We start from the raw sequence: 22953 nt of genomic DNA, 5'->3' as shown, positions 1-22953 counted from the left end.
AGGCGTGAGCCACTGCTCCCGGCCAAGCCTGGTCATTTCTTACAAGTGAAATTCTACAATATGTAGTCTTTTGTGCCTGACTCCTTAACACTTAGAGGAAAAATGGAGTTTCTGTATAGATCAGGGCTCCTTTGGTCATAGGTGGTAGAGACTACAACTCAAACTGCCTTAAGCTGAATGAATGGAGAATGAGATTTATTGGCTCTTGTAATTAGGAACACACAGGTAACTGGTTTCAGCTACAGCTGTATTCAGGGGCTCCAACTGTCACCAGGGCCTGGTCTTCTTCCCCGTTGGCTCCATTATCAAGTTCTCCCTGGTAGTGGCAGGACATTGGTCAGCAGCTCCTGAATTGTATTCTGTCCTCTTTAGCAACTGAGCATAAATATTCTCTTCCTTTACAGTTAGATGTTCCAGAACTGAGAGTTACTGGACCATCTAGGTCACATGTCTATTCCTGAGCCTAACATTGTGGCTGAAAGACATGGAATAGATGGGGTGAGGTGGTTCATGCTTGTAATCCCAGCATTTTGGGAGGCTGAAGCAGGAGGATTGCTTGAGCCCAGGAGTTCGAGACCAGCCTGGGCAACAGAGCAAGACCCCCATCTCTTAAAGGGATGGAATACCCTGGCCAGGCTTGAGCCTTGTACCTATCCCTGAACCATCACGTTGTCCAGGGGGATCAGATGCTCTGGTTATCCAGGCCTAGATCACATGCCCACCCTTGAAGTCAGAAGTGTCATCTGCGCATCTGCCCACATGAGCTGACGGAGGGAAGGTGTCTCTTAACAAAAAGAGGACTGGGTAGTTGAAAGGCAAAATCTAAAGATGTCCACTACAGTATCCATGTTGAAAGGGCCATTAAGGATCATCTAGTCGATCTTCAACTTACGGATGGGGAAACTGAGGTGCAGAGATACTTTCTCCAGGCCCCCTGAATCACTAGCAGAACCGTGTTGTCCTTGTCCTGCCAAAGGCCCTGTCCAAATCCCACTCCGACCCTAGCCTCACCCTACCCCTTCGCTTTTTGTTACTCCAAGGCTGGTTTTCAGATAAGTCAGCAGCAAAGCATGCTTGGCTCTGTTTTCCTGACCATAGTCCTCCTGGGAAGGACTCATGCTCCAGATGGTTTAGCCAAAAGTTTATCATATTTGCCAGACTGTCTGGACAGGGGTCTTTGTGCTGAAACAAAATACCCACATTACCCACATGATCTGATTCTGCATATCTCAAGTGACTATGGAGTCTTTCTGAGGAATCCTGATGGTCACTACCCTAAAGGATATATAGAGAAGAGCATGGAATGATGAGAATATTCATGTATCTTTTCTTTCATTCTTTTCACAAGAGCCCCTATCATAACCCTGTGCTAGCTTACTAAGATACAACAGAAAAGTAGTCCTCAGCCCCAGAGAACACAGCCGCGAAGAGAAGACAGATGTTAAAAAAAAAAAATTACAGTAATTTGGTGTTACAGGAACATGGTTCAGGTCCCTGCAGGAAATGCAGATGTTCCTTAACTTATGATGCAGTCGTGTCCCAATAAATTCATCAAAAGTTGGAAATATGTGGCCGAGCATGGTGGGTCATGCCTGTAATCCCAGCACTTTGGGAGGCCAAGGCAGGCGAATCACCTGAGGTCAGGAGTCTGAGACCAGCCTGGGCAATATGGTGAAACCCCATCTATACTAAAAATACAAAACTTAGCTGGGTGTGGTGGTGCGCACCTGTAGTCCCAGCTACTCAGGAGGCTGAGGCAGGAGAATCACTTGAACCCAGGAGGCAGAGGCTGCAGTGAGCCGAGATTGTGCCAGTGCACTCCAGTCTGGTTGACAGAGCAATAACCTGTCTCAAAAAAAGTTGGAAATGTGTCAAAAATGCATAGAAAACACCTACCAAACATGATAGCTTAGCCTTGCCTACCTTAAATGTGCTCAGAACACTTACATTCGCCTACATTTGGGCAAAATCATCTGGTAACACGGTACACTGTTCACTGTCAATTGATTATCCTGGTGATCACGTGGCTGATTGGAAGCTGTGGCTCGCTGCCTCTGCCCAGCATCCTGAGAGAATATCTTACCAGTTTCTACTGAATGCATATCATTTCACACCATCGTAAAGTCAAAAAATCTTAAGTTGAACGATTGTAAGTGGGGAACTGTCTGTAGATGCCACACTCAAAAGGTGTGATTGAAGAGAATAAAGAGACTGTTTAGGAAGAAGCATCCCAGGGTTAGCAATAGTAGGAAATCACTACCACTGCTAAGCTTGAAAGAGCAGTTAGTGAAACCCAGAAACAACTAGAGCTATAGCAGAGGCTGCCAGATGGGAGAGGTAAGCTTAGATGAAGGCAGCTGCTGCCCTGAAAAGAAGAAACAGGTAGAATAAATGCCTCAATCTTTGTTTCTCCCACCTTCTGGTATCTTGTTAGTAACTCCCATTGGCCAGACCCAACCAGGATCCCAAGGGCAGTGGAGCCCTTTGATGCAGTCCAGAGCCCAACCACCTGGGACACAAAGTAGGTTGGAAAATAGTAGAGAGGAGTTCTGGAGAGGCAAACAAAGAGAGCTTGCACAGATAGGAAGTTACTCAACCCAGACTAGGGGCAAAGAGAGAGGGTATGTCTCCCAATGAGGATGGCTATATGGAGGAAGACTTTTCCAGGCAGAAGGGTGATGGTATGCTAAGCCACAGGCATATGAGAGACATGTATTCAGGAAGCCACAAGAAATCTAGTATAGCTGAAATTAGGGGACAGGGAGAGGAATGGTCAGAGATGGGACCAGAGGTTTGGAGGAGAGAATAGGGCTCTTTAATCATGCAGGCCTTCTGTGTGGTGGTGAGAGTTTGAAAAGCAATAGGGGCTGAGCCTGGTGGCTCACGCCTGTAATCCCAGCACTTTGGGAGGCTGAGGCAGGTGGATCACCTGAGGTCGGGAGTTCGAGACCAGCCTGACCAACATGGAGAAACCCTGTCTCTGCTAAAAATACAACATTAGCCAGGCGTGGTGGCACATGCCTGTAATTCCAGCTACTTGGGAGGCTGAGGCAGGAGAATCACTTGAACCCAGGAGGCTGAGGTTGCGGTGAGCTGAGATCGTGCCATTGCACTCCAGCCTGGGCAACAAGAGCAAAACTGCGTCTAAAAAAAAAAAAAAAAAAAGCAATGGTAAAGTAGAAAGTGACAAGAGACTTGCATATTAAAAAGATTACATGACTCAACCAGCCTTGTGGAGAATGAATTAAAGACAGATAAGGATACTTACAGCAATCCAGTGAGTGATGGTTGGGGGCAGGAACCAATAGGTCATCTTGCAAACATCAAAGAGGATTTAGCTCTGAGACATATTGAAAAGTTGAAAGGGCCTGGTGAACAATTGGGTGATGAAAAGAAGTATTGGGTTAAATTTTCCATTTATGAAAAATGGAGATTTAGAGCTGCGTGTTTTAATGCAGCTGAAACTGAGCACGATCACTATTTGGGTCTGGATAATTCATTGTTGTGGTGGGCTGTCCTGTACATTCTAGGATGTTTAGCACCCATTGTTTCTACCCACTGGATGTCAATTGCACCACTGTTCCCCTATCATGGCAATCAAAAATGTCTCTAGATATTGCCAGATGTCCTCTAGGAGACAGAGGGCAAAATCATCCAAGTTGAGAACTGCCAACCTGGAAGAAAATGGGTTCAGTCCTGGACACACTGAGTTTGGGGTCCTTGTGAGACATGTGAGAGGAGATGTCAGATTAGATTTGGGCTGATGTATTTGATGCCCAAAGCAATGGTCTGGGCTGGTAACTTGGACTTAGGAATTATGAGCATATAACTGACCTGTACTACACAATGGCCTGAAATATAAGCACAATACACATTTACCACACTATAACTTCTCAGACTCTCCTTTTCAGTGAAATGCTCCCAACTGCTTTTCCCTCTTGTTGACTTTTATGTCAAGCTACATAGAGGGGGAAAAGAGGGGCCAGGAGGTGGTAGGGGTGACCAGATATTGGATTGAGCTACTCTAAGCATCTAGTTTAAGAGATGGAGGTCTGAGATCAGTGAGTACTTGAAGCTCATCCTGGCTCATAATCCTCGTCTTTGTCTCTTATCAAGGCCTTTGTATTGCTCTGGCATCTTCTCTTAGCCCCTGTAGTTGGTATTTAGTTCGAAAGATCTGGAATTCTTAGAACATTGATAACATCTTATAACATGGTATAAACCTTTTTTTATTATATAACAATACTCTGTGACGAAGAGACTATATCCTTGATGCTGAGAACTTTGGAGAACGCTCACCTATTAATTCTGTCAATCATAAAAGAAAAGAACCCCTAAGAAGAGCATAAAGGTACCTGATGAGACCCCTAGTGGCAAATATCTCCTAAAAAGGGATGAGAGTCAATGTTCAAGTTCATTTCTACCAACCTGAGTGATGGCTCTCTTGCTATGATGTAGTTACAGCAGGGGGTGGAGCAAATATCTCATTAGGCAGATTCCGGGCAATAGGTGAAGAGGGGATTCTGGCATCTATGATGATGAAATATAATAGTGGCAGGCACAGACTACAAACTTTTTTGAGCGCTTTCTATTTGCCAACTGCTTCTGTGCACATTAATGAAGGAAAGCACAACTTCAGTTTATTCCACAAGATAAGGTATTTGTAAACAATCATCCCCTAATGCAACGTATTTATTCAATGGCTAACAAGCTTTCTGAATATATTCATTGAGGAAGAATAAGCCAATTGTTCATCAGATTTGAGCATCTGTATTCTCCCTAAACTTGAATCCTCCATGATGCCTCTTGAAGTAACCCAAACAGATGTGCATCAGAAAGCAAGCTGAAGATAAACAGCTGTTTCTGTATTATACCCAGAATCAACAGTAAATTCCACTTGATGTAAGTCAGCCTGTAGAGATCTAATGAAGCTTAGCTATTCAGTGGGGTTTCAGTTTGAATTTGGGATTGCCATTGAAAAAATGTCAGCAGCAGTGTTGTCAGTTTCTTTTTTCTTTTTCTTTTTTTTTTTTTTGAGATGGAGTCTCTCTTACCGCCTGGGCTAGAGTGCAGTGGTGCAATCTCAACTCACTGCAACCTCCACCTTTTGGGTTCAAGCAATTCTCTTGCCTCAGCCTCCCAAGTAGCTGGGATTACAGGCACACGCCACCACACCTGGCTAATTTTTGTATTTTTAGTAGAGACGGGTTTCCGCCATGTTGGCCAGGCTGGTCTTGAACTCCTGACCTCAGGTGATCTGCCTGCCTGGGCCTCCCAAAGTGCTGGGATTACAGGCATGAGCCAAGTGTTGTCAGTTTCTATCATGGAACCTACACATATTCAGATATGCGGCAATGGTGACAGACAACAGTAAATAAACCATGTGTACATAATAAGCATGAAAATGTGAAATTTCCTTTGACAATCAAATCTTCCCTCCAAAGAACTTAGTTTTTTTTCCCCTTAAGTTTCACTAGGTGTTTACCCTTAAAAAACTCATCAATTGCAGTTGGACAGACTTTTTTTCTGTATTTTTCTTGGTCTCCTCCCCAACCCTCTTACTTAGGACAGTATTATTCTGCTAGGACTGCCATAACAAAATGCCACAGACTGGATGGCTTCAACAATGGAAGTTTATCAACTGAAGTTTATTTTTTCACACCTTTGGGGGCTGAAAGCCCAAGATCAAGGTGTTTGCAGGGTTGGTTTCTCCTGAGGCCCCCTCCTCGGCTTGCAGACGGCCACCTTCTCACTGTGTCCTCACGTGGCCTCTCTGTGTGCCTTCCACCTAAGTGTCTCTTCCTCTTCTTAGGACACCAGTCCTAGGCTGGGTGCAGTGGCTCATGCCTGTAATCCCAGCACTCTGGGAGGCCGAGGCAGGTGGATCACCTGAGGTCAGGAGTTTGAGACCAGCCTGGCCAACATGGTGAAACCCCACCTCTACTAAAAATACAAAAAATTAGCCAGGCGTTGTGGTGCATGCCTGTAATCCCAGCTACTCAGGAGGCTAAGGCATGAAAATTGCTCGAACCTGGGAGGCAGGGGTTGCAGTGAGCCGAGATCATGCCACCGCACTCCAGCATGGGTGACAGAGCAAGGCTCCATCTCAAAAAAAAAAAAAAAAAAAAAGGGAAAAAAAGGACACCAGTCCTGCAGGATTAGGGTTGCATTCTTATGACTTCATGTAACCTTAATCACTTCTTTAAAAGTCTTATTTCCAATTACAGTCACATTAGGGGTTAGAGCTCCAACATATGAATTTGACACAATTCAGTCCGCAACAGGTACCGCCTGTATTCTATCTCTTTCTTCACTCTCCCCACCACCACTCTGTCTCTATTCTCAGGCAGGAGTATTATAGACGCATTTCCATTACTTGTAAACATGTACACATTTGTTAAAGGGCTTGATGCATTTAAGTTGGGCATCAAGCCGCAGGCCAGGAAAGAACTCTAGTCTCTACCACTAGGCAAAGTCATAGATCTCAGGAGAGAAAAAGAGTTAGAATTCCCAGGTTACACAGATCAGAAAGCAAGCAGCAGGATAATGTGATGAGATTATAATTTTAAATCCAGAGATAGAAAAGTAAAGGAAGTTTCTTTCATTTTCCTGTCATGCATATGACCCTTTCTTTGTTCAAAAGTATCAAAAAGATAGGCTGGACACGGTGGTTCACGCCTGTAATCCCAGTGCTTTAGGAGGCTGAGGTGGGAGGATTGCTTGAGGCCAGGAGCTTGAGACCAGCCTGGGCAATGTGGCAAGACCCCACCTCTACTAAAATATACAAAATAAGCCAGGTGTGGGGGGTGTGAACCTGTAGTCTCAGCTACTTGGGAGGCTGAGGTGGGAGGAGATCATTTGAGCCCAGGAGGTTGAGAATACAGTGAACTATGATCATACCACTGCACCCTAGCCTGGGTAAGAGACTGAGACTTTCATCTCCAAAAAACAAAACAAAACAAAACAAAACAACAACAAAAACAATTATATGTACATATAAGATAACTGAAGAGAAATGCCAGATTCTTGTTATGAAGTCTCCTCAAGTTTCTCATGGAGATTTATTTGGATGGGCATAGCCTACCTCCCAGAGTAAAGTTTGGGTCTCTCTCTCAGGTAGGCATTTCCGATGCCCTAGAATCCATTCCCAGTGGTCTGGCATTGGGTAAAGAGGGGGTGCTCCCTGGAGTGCTGCCAGCGGGCCACAGCATCACCCCAATGCTCCAGGCCAAAACTCTCCATCACAGGCTGGTGTCGACCAGCTGCCCAGGCTGTTGAAGCACCTGCTTCCTCCTGTTGATAGCATTCAGAACTTTCTTCCTGGGACCCAGCTGCATTTGTATGCTCTGAAGGTCCTCATCAGAGCAGAGCAGCAGAGCTTCTAGATCAATCTGCTCTCTCTTGAAGATAGGCAGGAATTCTTCCAGGTGCTGAGACAGCAAGAACACTTCCAGGGGCGTGGCATCGACCACATCTTCCTCCCACTCCACTTCATCCTCATCCCACGGCAGATCATCTTTGAGGCCGTTTTCCTCTCCCTCTTCATCAGCTGCACCCTCATCAGCCTCTGACGCTCCTTGTCTTTGAAGCAATTCACTGGGCAGTTTAAAACCCAACTCTCTCTTGCTATCTGAGATGTCTTCAGGACTCGATATCCTGTTCCTTCTAAAAACAATACTTCCTAGACCTGGACGATTGAGAATGGATTCATGGTGCACACTGCTGTCCTCCTCTGCTGACAACTGGAGCTTCTCTTTGAAGTCCCCTGAGAACGAGTCTTCCTCTTCCTCTCTGAACACTTCCATCAAGTTCCTCTGCCCACTTCTGCCTTCCTTCTCCACCTGTTCTGCTGTATCTTTGTTCTTCTTGAACTTGATCTTGAAAGTGTCTTTAATGCCCTTAGATAGTGACCCGAATGTGCCAGGAGCAGAAGCATTTGAAGGGGATGATCTGGAGAAGGTACCCTTGGAAGAAGAGAGAGTCCCAGATTCCTCCTTGCTGTAGGTGTGGGCCATCTTATTTTGGTGCTTCTCCTGGCGCCTCTCACACTCTTTGATCTGCCTCCTGGCATTCTTCTGAGCCTGCTCCTTCAGCCTGGTGACCTTCTTGGGGTTCATGATGTTCTGTGCAGTGGCAGCCTTGTCCAGGAGAGCAACACATGCATTCTGCTCCCTGCTGGCAGCAGCATCCAGTGGAGTCTGTAAGTCATTATCCAGGGCAAAGATGTTGGCACCAAAGTTGACCAGGAATGAGACGCAGTGGGCATGGCCATTGGAGGCTGCAAAATGTAGAGGAGTGTTTCCCCAGATGTCACACCTATCAGGGTCCCCTCTAGAAGAGAGAGAGAAAAAATATATACATGTTGGACTTTTTTTCACTGAATGCAGGCCCAAAAAAATCAAAACAAAAATAAAGAAAAAAAGGCATGTTAATACAAACATGTTCATCCTGACTTGACATTGTTATAAGATACTGGCTGCAAGTCCAACTGTCTTAGAACCATCCCATCTTAAAACCACATGGCCAGAAACAGAGCCCATCTCTACCGTGTGTCTCCTTTTTGTTTGTTTCTTTTGTTTTGTTTTGAGACAGGTTCTCACTCTATCTCCCAGGCTGGAGTGGAATGGTGTGATCACAGCTCATTGGCAGCCTTGACCTCCCAGGCTCAGGTGATTCTCCCTGCTCAGCCTCCTGAGTAGCTGAGACTACAGGCATGCACCATCACACCTAGCTAATTTTTTGTAGAGACAGGGTTTCACCATGTTGCCCAGGCTGGTCGCAAACTCCTGGCCTCGAGCCATCTGCTCACCTTGGCATCCCAAATTGTTGGGATTACAGGTGTAAGCCACCATGCCCGGCTGTGTCTCCTTTTTAGAAGTGAGAAAAACTTACTAAGAAATTCCCCAGCCAAACAACTTTCTTGTCTCATTGGCCAGCACTAAGTTACATGCCTAAGAGATGGGAAACATAGTATTGTGTTTAACTTAGATCAATTAGATTTTGCCCTGAAACTAGGGATAGGATTGTTCAATGGCTTATCAAGAAAATAATAAAATCAAAATCCTAATTTGTAGCATGTGCCAATTTCTGTGGTGTAAATACATCCACCATGGCAAATTTCAAGCTACCAATGTGACATCACTGGACAGAGTTTGGAAGAGATACACAGTAGCATACCATTATCAACTATTTCCCCCATGTAGATATAATGGACATGAATTATCTTAAGAGATAGGTAAGAGTGAAATTTATTAAAATAAGTAGAAAGTGAGACTTTTATGTTACCTTTTTAATATAATTTGTTAAATTATAAGTTTATATAATTTTTTTCTTTTTTTTTTTGAGATGAAGTCTTGCTCTGTCACCCAGGCTGGAGTGCAGTGGTGCAATCTCGGCTTGACTGCAACCTCCGCCTCCCAGGTTCAAGTGATTCTCCTGCCTCAGCCTCCCAAGTAGCTGGGACTGCAGGCACCCGCCACTGCACCCAGCTAATTTTTGTATTTTTAGTAGAGATGGAGTTTCACCATGTTGGTTAGGCTGGTCTCAAACTCCTGACCTCAGGTGATCCACCCGCCTCAGCCTCCCAAAGTGCTGGGATTACAGTTGTGAGCCACCACGCCCAGCCTGTAATTTTATTTTTAAGAATGGCTATGTTCTCAGAAGCTCAGGCTTACAGTAACCTATGATTGCACCACTGTCTACAGCCTGGGCAACACAGCAAGACCCTGCCTTTAAAAAAAATGGCTAGGCTCAGTGGCTCATGCCTGTAATCCCAGCACTGGGAGGCTGAGGTGGGAGATTTGCTTGAGGCCAGGCATTCAAGACCAGCCTGGGAAACATAACAAGACCTGTCTCCATTAAATTTTTTTTTAAATAAAAATAAAAAGTAAGAAAGAATGGCTATATTTAGCTGTCAAACTTTCTAAAATTTGGAAATAACTCTGACAAGCTGGTTCCAGCATGCTACTGCTACCCTCCCGAATTGAGCCACATGTGGGGAAATAAATAACTGAACCAAACTCAGTCCCCATCAGCAGGAAAGAAGAAAGAAAAGGATGTTGGAGAGGTAGCAAACAGTGTCTGTTACAAACATTATTCATTAAAAGGGCATTACATCTCTATTTATTCCTCAACTTACTTCCATGACTACAGGGTCATATAAGTGTGTCATTCTACAAGAGTTTAAGGTGGAATTAGGGATACTATTAGATGATATTAAGGCCATAAACCTAATGCCTGGCACAGAACAGGGACATAGCAGGTGCTCCAGTATTTGTGGAATGAATGAAAACCTACTGGAATCCTGCCCAAGGCAGCAAACCCTCCTCTCCTACAAGGACTTGAGTTACAAACAGGAACAGATAAAAAGTCAAGTAACTATTTTTAATGATGGCCAGAGCCATGCGCCAATGCTGAGAACTCTGATAATACAGATACTAAGGGGTCCTTCCTTTGCCCTAGGCTAGACTCCAAAATCAGGATCTCACTAAACTCTGGCCAGCCTGGCCCCATGGAAAGAGGACAGTGAGTCTGAGAAGTCCTCTTAACATTCCCGAGAAGTAGAGGGCAGACAGAAGCAGAAGAGAAGATCTGCACCCTTGCAAATGACCTGTTAGTGCGCCACGACCATTCTACTAGTTCCTGGCTGCTCAAAGTTGGGTCTCCAGACCAGAAGCAGATGCATCACCTGTGAGTTTGTTAGAAGTTCAGAAGACTCTCACGCCTGTAATCCCAGCACTTTGGGAGGTCGAGGTGGGTGGATCACAAGGTCAGGAGTTCAAGATCAGCCTGGTCAACATTGTGAAACCCTGTCTCTACTAAAAATACAAAATTTAGCCGGGCGTGGTGACACATGTCTGAAATCCCAGTTTCTCAGGAGGCTGAGGCAGAGAATTGCTTAAACCCCAGAGGCGGAGGTTGCAGTGAGCCGAGATCACACCACTGCACTCCAGCCTGGGTGACAGAGTGAGACTCTCTCCAAAAAAAAAAAAAAAGCAAACAAAAAAAAGTACAGAAGACTCCCACCCAGACCTATTGAATCAGAATCTACACTTTAGCAAGATCCGCAGTTGATTCGTAGGCTCACTACAGATTGAAAAGAACTTCACTGGTTAGTGTGATCCAACCAGGGTCCTATAATTTGATAAATCAGATTTGCAGTTACTCCACGGGAATCCCTGGCTCTTCGGTGTGCGTTAGTTACAAAGAAGCACTTTCACATTCTTTGCCTTCAACCATCACAATCTCCCTCTTAGAGAAGGCAGGCAAGAATCATTACCACAGGAATAAAATAAGACTCAGAGAGCTTAATTGATTTGCCCAAGGGTAACCGGCAGCATGCTTTGGATCAGGCTGGTCTCCCAGTCAAATCATCTCCAACACAATACATCCTAGATTAACACAACTGGGCTTTTCCATTTTACCAGCTACATGGCCTCAAGTTTAATTTTTCTAGGACTTGGTTTCTTCATGTAAAAAGTAAAATAAAGGTTCCTCTTCAAAAACTTTCCTCCCCATCTAATTAAAAATAAATAATAACTTCTCTTAAAAACAAAATTTATTCAAAAACCTGTACTAACATTCTTAAATATCTACTAGCCATAATAAAAAAATCAATATACTTTATACTTTTAACTCCCACAATTTAGCTTAAATATTTACCCTAACATACTTATACTGGTCCAATCAAACATTAGGTCATAGCCTGTTCCTCTTCCTTATTTAAGTGTTTTTACCTTTCTCAGCATTCCACAAGTTACTTCCTTCTTCCTTTGTTCTCCTCTGCCTTTGCCTCTTTTAAAAAGTTCTAAGTTACTAACCAATCAAGACAAATACAAAATGTAAAGTCCCATTCCAGCCAATAAAAACCAAACACAACATTAAAGTAAACACATCAAGTTATAAATAACCCTGTCTCCTTTGTTCAATATACTCTCATAACAAAACTACTAACAAATATACCCTTTCTCCAAAAAATAAAAATAGCCTTACTAAAAAAATTAAATTTATGTTCAAGTACTATTTCTTTACAACACCAAAAAACAAACATTTCTAACACTCATCTGTAAATTGAAGATAATACTATTACCTATTCATAGAGTTATGTGAATTAAATAAGTTAATCTACATAAAGCATTGGAAAACTGCTTGGCACATAGTAAATATTGAATAAACATTACTTATTATCCTTGCCCTTGCCCCCAAACTCATAATCCTTAATTTCATGTATTTATTTTTCCTTGTATTGAACTAGTAAATTCCTACAGCACAATAACGCTTGTGGGTTTTTAAAAATCACTTATAGGCCAGGTGAGGTGGCTCATGCCTATAATCCCAGCACTTTGGGAGGCCGAGGCTGGTGGATCACTGGAGGCCAGGAGTTTGAGACCAGCCTATTCAACATGGTGAAACCCCATCTCTACTAAAAATACAAAAATTAGCCAGGCATGGTGGTGCGCGCCTGTAGTCCCAGCTACTCAGGAGACTGAGGCAGGAGAACCTGGGAGGTGGAGATTGCAGTGAGCCGAGATTGCGCCACCGCACTCCAGCCTGGGTGACAAAGTGAGACTCTGTCTCAAAAAAATAAAAATAAAAATCAATCAATCAATCACTTCCAGTTTTAATCTGACAAATATTTATGCCTTGTCTCCTTAATTGGATAATACGCCCCAGAGGGCAAAGCCTGTGTCTCTTTCTCCTTTGTGTCACCCACATGTCCCAGCAGAAGTCTCCAACCCAACTCAAAGAAGTCCAGCAAGTCATGTAAGTGACTGAATGGGGCCAAGTTTGCTCTTTCAACAAAGTCACAGTTAAATGCATACTCCACCTAGAAAGGACCACAGCTCAGCTACCTTGAATCAAAGCGGAAACAATATTGCCAGAGCTCCCATTTTTCAAATGAAGCCACAAATCCAGAATTTCAAGCGAAATTCTGTGATTTTTAAGTGTTGGCTCAAATTTAAAAGAAAAATATAGTAAAGTCCAAATAAAACACATTTGTGGACCAGCTCCAGCCCATAAGCTGGCAACTGGTAACCTCCTTCTGAGCAGAGAGAACAGTGTGAGCAGAGGCACAGATGGCTGATATTACAAGGCCTATTTGGGGAACCAGGAGTATAGATCAGCATGACCAGTGTGTGTGGAGTTGGGGGTAAGGGGAAAGAGTGGAAAAGGAAAGAAAATGAAATCAAATCTAAGGAAAGCAAATATTAAGTAACACAGTTTTGCTGGGAAGCCACTTTCCAGAAGGCTCTGGTCAGTCAGCCTGATTTAATTGTTTGGGATGAAAGGAGACCCTTCAACCTTGGCACAGACCCGCATCTTAAGGGACCGCTGTGTCTCCCCCCTAAACATGTGGTTTCACTTTTTATTTTAAATAAACACTAGATGCAAAAGACTCCTTAAGTATCCTAGACATCAAAGAGGGATTGTAAAACACCCAAGACGTTACTATCAACAGAAAGAGAAACATACTGATTAAATTTGCCTGAAGTTATCCTTGGATTGGATAAGTTGAAAACAAAATTATTGGGAGGAGTGAGCTGCAGGGGGGATGCAGAAGGGCACTAAGGTGTCCGGGTTAAATGTATATGCTTAAGACTATAGACTGGTGGAATTTTCTCATTTCACTGAATTTTTATTTTGCTTTAAGTTCTGGGATACATGTGCAGAACACACAGGTCTGTTACCTAGGTATACATGTGCCATGGTGGTTTGCTGCACCTGTCAACCTGTCATCTAGGTTTTAAGCCCTTCATGCAGTAGGTGTTTGTCCTAATGCTCTCCCTCCTCTTGCCTCCGACCCCCCAACAGGCCCCGGTGTGTGATGTTCCCCTCCCTGTGTCCATGTCTTCTCATTGTTCAACTCCCATTTATGAGTGAGAACATGCAGTGTTTGGTTTTCTGTTCCTGTGTTAGTTTGCTGAGAATGATGGCTTCCAGCTTCATCCATGTCCCTGCAAAGGACATGATCTCATTTTTTTTTTTTTTACGGCTGCACCCATTTCACTGAATCTTAAATGATGCTTTCAAGACAGAAGGAAGAACAGTACACCTGAGATGACCCCAAAGGTGGGCCTTCTTTTGAGAAAATTTCAAATGCAAAATTCCAGATTTACAGATGAAACTGTCAGTAAGACAATTCATGGGTTTTCCTAGTGGCTTTAAGCTATTAAAACTTGCAAAACTTTGGCTGGGCACAGTGGCTTATGCCTGTAATCCCAGCACTTTGGGAGGCCAAGGTGGGTGGATCACGAGGTCAGGAGATCAAGACCATCCTGGCTAACATGGTGAAACCCCATCTCTACTAAAAATACAAAAAAAATTAGCCAGGCATGGTGGTGTGTACCTGTAGTCCCAGCTACTCGGGAGGCTGAGGCAGGAGAATGGCGTGAACCCAGGAGGCGGAGCTTGCAGTGAGCTGAGATCACACCACTGCACTCCAGCCCAGGCAACAGAGCAAGACTCCGTCTCAAAAACAAAACAAAACAAAACAAAAAACTTGCAAAACTTCTACTTACAGACACATTTCCAAATTGATGTACAATTTAAATGGAAATATTTTCTACAGACAAGTTGCATGGAGTCCTTTTAAATTCCATACTTGTCATTGTTCACATTTGTTGATAGAACCATTGCATACAACTGCCTGGGTGGAAAACTAGTCCTGTCGTTTGATAATCTGAGTTCAACATTGATGCTCTACGGTTTTCTTGGGCTAAGCTCAGTCTAGTGTTGTTTTTTTCTGTTCCCCTTTTCCCCAAAAGAGAAATTCACTGAAGAGATTTTAAAATAACCCATTTTTCCCTTGATTTTTGGTAGATCAGTGCATTTGGGCAATAGTTTTTAAAGCTGGCTTAGCACTACTGTCACTAAGTAGGCAATTTGCTTAAATTACCCTGAGCATCTGTTCCATTCCAATTTTTCCTCCTGAAGTTGATTTTTTGTGAAGTTCTCAACTATTCTTTCAAAAACGTTTTTCTGCATAAAAAGAAATATTTGGACTCACTAATAGTCAAAGAAATGCAAATTGAAACAATACTCTGCCTTTTGCCAATCAGATAGGCAACGATTAAAAAGAATAGTAATACTTGGTTTTGGCAGGACTATGGGGAAAGAAATACTGCTGGAAGAAGCAGAAAGTGGTTCAAATTTCCTGGCACAATACACACAAAAAGCCTTTAAAATGAGGCACTCTTTTGAATCTACAATTCTACCTTTAGGAATTTGTCCTAAGGAAATATAAGATCTTTGTGCAAAGATGAATGAGCAGGAATGTTCCTCCCAAACTTGCTTATAACAGGAAAAAGACTGGATTCAAATTAAGCAACATGAATAGTCAACTGATTACATATATTATGGCATTAACCTGTGTCCATCAGTGGAAGAATGGATAAAGAAAACATGGTGGCTCCACACAATGGAATACTATCCAGTCTTAAGAAACAAACGGATCCTGTCATTTTCGACAACATGGATGAGCCTGGAGGACAGTATGTTAAGTGAAATAAGACAGGCACAGAAAGATGAATACCACATGATCTCACTTAAATGTGGAATCTAAAAAAGTCTCCTAGAGGCCGGGCGCAGTGGCTCATGCCTGTAATCCCAGCACTTCGGGAGGCTGAGGTGGGCAGATCACGAGGTCAAGAGATTGAAACCATCCTGGCCACCATGGTGAAACCCCATCTCTACTGAAAATACAAAAATTAGCTGGGCGTGGTGGCACGTGCCTGTAGTCCCAGCTACTTGGGAGGGCTGAGGCAGGAGAATTGCTTGAATCCGGGAGGCGGAGGTTGCAGTGAGCCAAGATCCCATCATTGCACTCCAGGATGGTCGACAGAAGCAAGACTCCATCTCAAAAAAAAAAAGAATCTGGGGGAAAAAGTCTAGTTTCCATTTTAAAAAATAAAACCAAGAAATTTCATACACTTTAAAGGTAAAATGAATTTTTTTTGTAATTGGGCCATTATGCTTCCTAGTGCAGGAAAATACATGTAATGATTGCTTTCCATCTTCAAATTTTAAAAACAAAGGAAAATAGTTTTCTAACAAAGCCAGAGTTTTAATATAAATGGTTGCTATAGGATTCATTGTCTATCAGGTAATGACAGATAAACTCTTAAATCATCAGACTGAAATGGACTTCAGTAGTTCAATAGTTGATTAGCTTCTAAATTCAATTTTCAATTTTTTTTAATTTTAGGTTCAGGAGTACATGTGCAGGTTTGTTATATAGGTAAACTCATATCACGAGTGTTTGTTGTAGATAATTTTGTCACCCAGGCACTAAGCCAACATGTTCTCATCATTTAGCTCCCACTTATCAGTAAGAATAGGTGGTGTTTGGTTTTCTGTTCCTGCGTTAGCTCGCTAAGAATAATGGCCTCCATCTCCACCCATGTTCCCACAAAAGACGTGATCTCATTCTTTTTTGACTGCATATTATTCCATGCTGTGTATGTACCACATTTCCTTTATCCAAGCTGTCATTGATGGACATTTAGGCTGATTCCATGTCTTTGCTATTGTGACAGTGCTGTAATGAACACTCACGTGCATGTGTTTTTGTTTGTTTGTTTGTTTTTTGAGATGGAGTCTTGCTGTTCTCCAGGCTGGAGTGCAGTGGCACGATCTTGACTCACTGCAACCTCCTCCTTGCGGGTTCAAGCAATTTTTGTGTCTCAGCTTCCTGAGGAGCTGGAATTACAGGTGTGCACCACCACGCCCAGTTAATTTTTTGTATTTTTCTTTTAGTAGAGATGAGGTTTCACCATGTTGATCAGGCTGGTCTTGAACTCCTGACCTCAAATGACCCACCCGCCTCAGCCTCCCAAAGTGCTAGGATTACAGGCATGATCCGGGCATGTATCTTTATTGTGGAAGGATTTATATTCCTTTGGGTATATACCCAGTAATGAGATTGCTGGCTTGAATGGTAGTTCTGCTTTTAGCTCTTGGAGCAATTGTCACACTGCTTTCCACAATGGTTGAACTAATTTACACTCCCACCAACAGTGTATAAGTGTTTGCTTTTCTCCTCAACCTCACCAGCATCTGTTATTTTTTGATGTTATAATAGCCATTCTGACTGATGTGAGATGGTAATTTTCTTCCCTTTTCAGCTTCCTTAAATCTAATTGGAAATTTGACCTCACACTGGTTCCCAGGATTAGCTATGGTCAAAAAGGCACCTCACAAGACTTCTGTTCTTTTTTTTAGCCTACATCAGGCCTGCTCAACACAGCAGATCCCAGATGCTTTTGAGGGCAATGAAACAAATCTGAGATGTACTAGATCCCGTGAGAAGAAAGGAGTTGAGAAGGAAGGACTAGGAAAAGCAAGGTTAGAAGAATATTTGCACCCATAGCCAGTGTTTAATAAATATTAATATAAGCAAATTGGGGGGGGGCTGGATATTTATATTACATTGAAAGAAATGATGTTACCATGTCAATTTAGTGGAGAAAGAGATAGACTATAACAACTAATTGTGTTGGAACAAATGAGTAGCCACTTGGAGAACGCAGAGTTAGATCATAATTCAGATCTTAAATTATATAAAGTATTTAAAATAACAAATGAACCTAAAAATAGCACTAAAGGATCAGTCAGTATTGATGCATGACCTCAAAGTTAGAATCACACAACAAAGATTGATAGACTTATAAATATATATATATTTATGTTTACATTTATATTTAAAAATCTGTTGTCAAAAATATAAATTGTGTATTGTAAAACAGTTGTAACCTATATGACAAAGAGTTGATATTGTTAACTTTCAAAAGCATTTTTATCAATCAAGGAGAAATGTTGAAAACCCCAATATAAAAGTGGAATAAAGTTATAAATACACAGTTCACAAAAGTGGCATTCCAATGGCCACTTCTTTTTAAGCATTAAAAGAATTTTCAACCTCATTGGCAACCAAAGAAAAGAACATTAAAGCCACACTGGTATATCATTTTGTTTTGTTTTGTTTTTTGAGACAGAGTCTCACTCTGTTGCCCAGGCTGGAGTGCAGTTGCCTGATCTCGGCTCACTGCAACCTCCGCCACCCGGATTCCAGGGATTCAGGAGCAATTTGTGCCTCAGCCTCCTGAGTAGCTGGGATTATAGGCGTGCACCACCACACCATGCTAATTTTGTATTTTTAGTAGAGATGGGGTTTCACCATGTTGGCCAGGCTGGCCTTGAACTCCTGGCCTCAAGTGATCTGCCCTCCTTGGCCTCCCAAAGTGCTGGGATTACAGGAGTGAGCCACAACACCCAGCCTAATATATCATTTTGGACCTATCATGTTGGCCAAAATGGGTACTCACTTTCTGAAGGACAACATGTCCATTTACACACACACAAAACTATTTAAATTGCACATATGCTGCTATGGTTTGAATGTGTCTCCTCCAGAATTCATGTTGAAACTTAATCGTCAATGTAACAGTGTTAAGCAGTGCGGCCTTTAGGAGATGATTGAATCATGAGGACTCTACCCTCATGAATGGGGTTAGCACCCTTATAAAAGGACTTGACACAGGGAATTTGCCTTTTTTTTTTTTTTTTTTTTGCCCCTTCCTTCCCTTCCTCCATGTGAGGACACAGCCATAGGATGCAACAACAAGGCACCATCTTGGGAGCAGAGACAGGGCTGTCATCAGACACCAGTCCTGCTGGTGCCTTGATCTTGGATGTCTCTGCTGCCAGAGCTGTAAGAAATAAATTTCTGGTTTTTATAAATTACCTAATCTAAGGTATTTTGTTATAGCAGTACAAATGGACTAACACAAATGCAAATTGATCCAGAAATTTCACTTTGGAGAATTTATTCTCAAGAAAATGTGGCCAGGCCCGGTGGCTCACACCTGTAATCCCAGCACTTTGGGAGGCCGAGGTGGGCAAATCACCTGAGGTCAGGAGTTCGAGACCAGCCTGGCCAACATGGTGAAACCCTGTCCCTACTGAAAATACAAAAATTAGCCCGGCGTGGTAGTGCACGCCTGTAGACCCAGCTACTTAGGAGGCTGAGGCAGGAAAATTGCTCAAACCCGAGAGGTGGAGGTTGCAGTGAGCCAAGATCAGGCTACTGCACTCCAGCCTGAGTGACAGAGAGACTCCATCTCAAAAAAACACAAAAGACAATGTCAGCAAAGATTTATGTACAAGGATAGTCATCATAGCACTATTCAAACTAGGGAAAACAAACTATGTGTCCAAAAGAGGGGTTGGCTAAGAAATGTATTTGTTGACTAGAGTCCTACAAAGTCCCTGAAATTTATAGAAGAATATTAAAATGTATTTGTACGCACTATAGTATATAGAGAGAGAACTATATACATCTTAGTAGCATGGCATTATAGGATATTTTTTCTTCATGTTTTGTGTGCGTCTGTATGGTTTAATTTTCTGGGTTCAGCTCATGTTACTTTTGTAATTAAAGACTAGCAGAACCAGGCTGAGTGCTGTGGCTCACACCTGTAATCTCAACACTTTGGGAGGCTGAGGCAGGAGGATTATTTGAGCTCAGGAGTTCGAGACCAGCCTGGGCAACAAAGCGAGGCCCTGTCTCTAGTAAAAATAAAAAATAAATAAAGACCAGCAGAACAGTTATTGTAAGAGAATATTTCAGGCTTTCAAAGGAGAGAAAGAGAGAGAACACCTAAGCATTACTATTCAAAATGTCCTTAAATGGAACAAGAGCTCTCTGCTGAGAAGAACCCCAGAAAACCAAACCCTCTTCTAGGAGGACAAACTCACTGGTTGATACAGTTTGGATCTGTGAGATTTGGTGGGGAACAAATCTCAAATCAAATTGTAATCCGCAATGTTGGAGGTAGGGACTGGTGGGAGGTGACTGGATCATGGTGGTGAATTTCTCATGAATGGTTTAGCACTATCCCCCTTGGTACTGTCCTCATGATAGTGAGCTCTCATTAGATCTGGTTTCTAGCACCTCCCCCCTTGCTCTCTTGCTCTTGCTTCTGCCATGTGAGATGCCTTTTCCTTCTGCCATGATTGGAAGCTTCCTGAAGGCTCCCCAAAAGCTGAAGCTACTATACTTCCTGTACAGCCCTCAGAACTATGAGCCAGTGAAACCTCTTTTCTTTATAAATTACCTAGGCCCAGGCATTTCCTTATAGCAATGCAAGGATAGGCTAATACTTTGATTTTAAAGTAACTGACATCTTGCAGTTTGTGGAATGAGGTAGACTTTCAGTAGATGGAGAAAGCTGGGGAACCCTAGGCTGAGTAGGAGAAGAGATGAGATGACTGGAGAAGGCTGGCTGATGGGGATCGATGTGTCTGAGAAAAGAAAGTCTTATTCAGACAAGAGAGATGGGGAAGATCGGCTTCACTCACTTTCTCATTCAATCTTCAACTCAGGAACTCTCCCAATCCTGGGTTCTTCTGACACTTCCTAAATGTCCCCTATTTTAATAAAGGGTGTCAACATCCAAAACCTGGGACCTTAACCCTCCTTTTCCTTTATCTGCCCACATCCAGTCAATCATTATTGATTCTACATCCAAACTGCCACTCAAATCCAACCATATCTTCCCATTCCCAATGTCACTACCCTAGTCCAACTCATCTCGACCATTAAAACAGTCCCCAAACATTCTCTCTGACTGTTATCCATCTACCTGAGTGAGTTTTGTAAACATAAATCTACTCTGGCGGCTTCCCTACCCAAGACATGGCTTCCTGGGCCCTTAGGATAAAGTCCTTACCAGAGTTGACAAGGCTCTTTGTGATCTGGTCTTATCTCTTATACTTGTCCTGACCCCACTCCTACTTGAACCACGTGCAGCCATACTCAGCTTCTCTAGTTCTCAGAACTAGAGCAGTTTTCCATCTTAGGGAAAACACTCTTTCATCTAGCTAACTTGTTCTCATTTTCCTAATCCCAGCTTAAATGCTTTCCCCTTAGGGAAGCCTTCCCTCACCCCTGAGATTGAGGTAGATGCCTATTTAGTGCCCTCTATTTCCCTTTTTGTAACAAATATCATAGATGAGCCAGGCACAGTGGCTCACAGCTGTAATCCCAGCACTTTGGGAGACCGAGGCTGTCAGATCGCTTGAGCTCATAAGTTGAAGACCATCCTGGGCAACATGGCAAAACTCCATCACTACAAAAAGTACAAAAATTGCTGGGCATGGTGGTGCACACCTCTTGTCCCAGCTACTCAGGAGGCTCAGATGGGAGGACCACTTGAGCCTGGGGCTCAAGGCTGCAGTCAGCTATGATCTTGACACTGCACTCTAGCCTGAGTGACAGAATGAGACCCTGTCTCAGAGCAAACATGCACACACACACACACACACACACAAATATCATAGATGTCTTGTCTTCCCCTCTCAAATCTGCTAACTGTGACAGGGACTGTGGCTGTCTTGTTGATCACAGTGTGCCCAGTGGCTAGCAAAATACCTCTTATCTTAAGAGATAAGTGGCTGGCACATAACAAATACTGAATAAATGGGTATTCAATTGGATTCACTTGGCTCCTTTATTTACCTTGTCCTTTTCTCTTTCTTTACCCCTCTTGGGTTACGGTTGCCAACACAACCTAGCCCTCTGATAACAGGCAGAACAAGCAGAGGAACTAGCTTACTCCTCCATTAAAATCTGGGCAAAGAGATGGGGTGTGTGTGTGTGTGTGTGTGTGTGTGTGTATCTATCCACTAGCCAAAGAAGTGATAGAGTTAAGATAGGCTAAAGAGTCCTTGTAGAGCCAGCAACTCCATTCAAAAGAGCAAGACCCTGTGTCAAAAATAAAAAATAAAAAAATCATGAGCTTGCACTGGGATTGAAAGTTAATAAAAGACTGTGAGATTTTGATGGCATAGATAAAAAAAACAAAACTAAAAACATGTCATTTGTTCCAACCAAGGTTGGCAACTTAAAACCAAGTAAAACAATGGCCTCTTTGAAAAGAGAAAACTATTTAAATTTCATGAAAAGCATTTTTAAAGGCATAGAATTAAAATATCTTCCCTCTTCCCCATGCAGATAATGCCATAGTTCAGAGTCTCTCCTCTGATTGTGGCTAAGGGATGAGCCACTCCTATAGTGCCAGTCCTCAGTGAGAAAAGAGAGCATCTCTAGGCATAGTTTTCTCTCTTTCTCTAAAAATCCAATCATTTAGACAATCTAGAAAGAGGATAGAGTATTTGTATTGACGTCCCTGCCTCTTGCTGCTGTCTGCAAAAACCTACCATGAACACTGTTTCCAACAGAAACCATCGGGTTGAACTTACCCTCTACTGCAGATTATCTCTAGGGCTTCCAAGTTCCCATGGTAGGCTGCCAAGAGAGTAGGAGTCATGCCATCTTCATCCGAAAGATTTAGATCTCGCTTGGTAGCCTCTTTTAGAAGTTCCAGGTAACTATCACTAGCAGCTTGGTGGTAACGAGTAGACATTTTTCCTGCTCACCAGAACTTGGCCAGATGTCTCTCCAGGCAGAGCAAGGTGTTGGCGGAGCAACCTTCCTATAGAGCTGGTTAATTAGTGACAAGGAAGAGTGTCACCAGGGGCAAAGCTCATTTCAACTGCTTCCTTTCACGGAAGGCAACAAGGTTTGAGGCACTGAACTTGGACCTTTTCTCTCTGGAATGGCCATGATGTTGACTATTGAAGACTGCTGTATTCATCTTGAGTGTTTGGAGGTACATTCAATTTTTCTATGTCCATTAGTTTCTTAAGTGTAATATTGGCCATCTAGGCACAGGATGTAAGAAATAATTTCTTAATAAAATGCAGAGCTACTCTAGTTCACTAGCGGTTTTTTCCAAAAAGAACAGCTTTATTGAGGTATAACATCATTAAATTTACCCATTTCATGCATACAATTCAATGATTTTTAGGACATTTATAGAGTTGCATGCCCATTATCATAATCCAGTTTCCATCAGCCCTTAAAGATCCCTCATGCCATTTGCTGTCAATCCC

The 22953-nt window shown here is 42.8% G+C and overlaps 1 protein-coding gene across 1 annotated transcript; it reads right to left on the bottom strand.

The window, feature by feature from the left end:
- Nucleotides 1-178: 178 nt before the first annotated feature.
- On the bottom strand, nucleotides 179-22522 carry ANKS4B (ankyrin repeat and sterile alpha motif domain containing 4B). Its single transcript, XM_001159529.5, has 3 exons — nucleotides 22261-22522; nucleotides 3269-8331; nucleotides 179-3144 (listed from the first exon to the last, which is right to left on the bottom strand). The coding sequence occupies exons 1-2, from the start codon at nucleotides 22422-22424 to the stop codon at nucleotides 7242-7244; spliced, it is 1254 nt and encodes a 417-aa protein (XP_001159529.3). The 5' UTR covers nucleotides 22425-22522; the 3' UTR covers nucleotides 179-3144; nucleotides 3269-7241.
- Between the last annotated feature and the right edge of the window lie 431 nt (nucleotides 22523-22953).

Source organism: Pan troglodytes, chromosome 18 (genome assembly GCF_028858775.2).
Source record: "Pan troglodytes isolate AG18354 chromosome 18, NHGRI_mPanTro3-v2.0_pri, whole genome shotgun sequence".
NCBI classification, from domain to species: domain Eukaryota; kingdom Metazoa; phylum Chordata; class Mammalia; order Primates; family Hominidae; genus Pan; species Pan troglodytes.
Note: the sequence above shows the minus strand (reverse complement) of the source record. Positions and strands in the feature narration are given on the sequence as shown.

Coding starts and splice junctions, on each gene's coding strand:
- ANKS4B (XM_001159529.5), bottom strand. CDS start 22,424: ATGTCTACTCGTTACCACCAAGCTGCTAGTGATAGTTACCTGGAACTT. Junction 8,332..22,260: donor GAGATAATCTGCAGTAGAGG/GTAAGTTCAACC, acceptor TCTCTCTTCTAG/AGGGGACCCTGATAGGTGTG.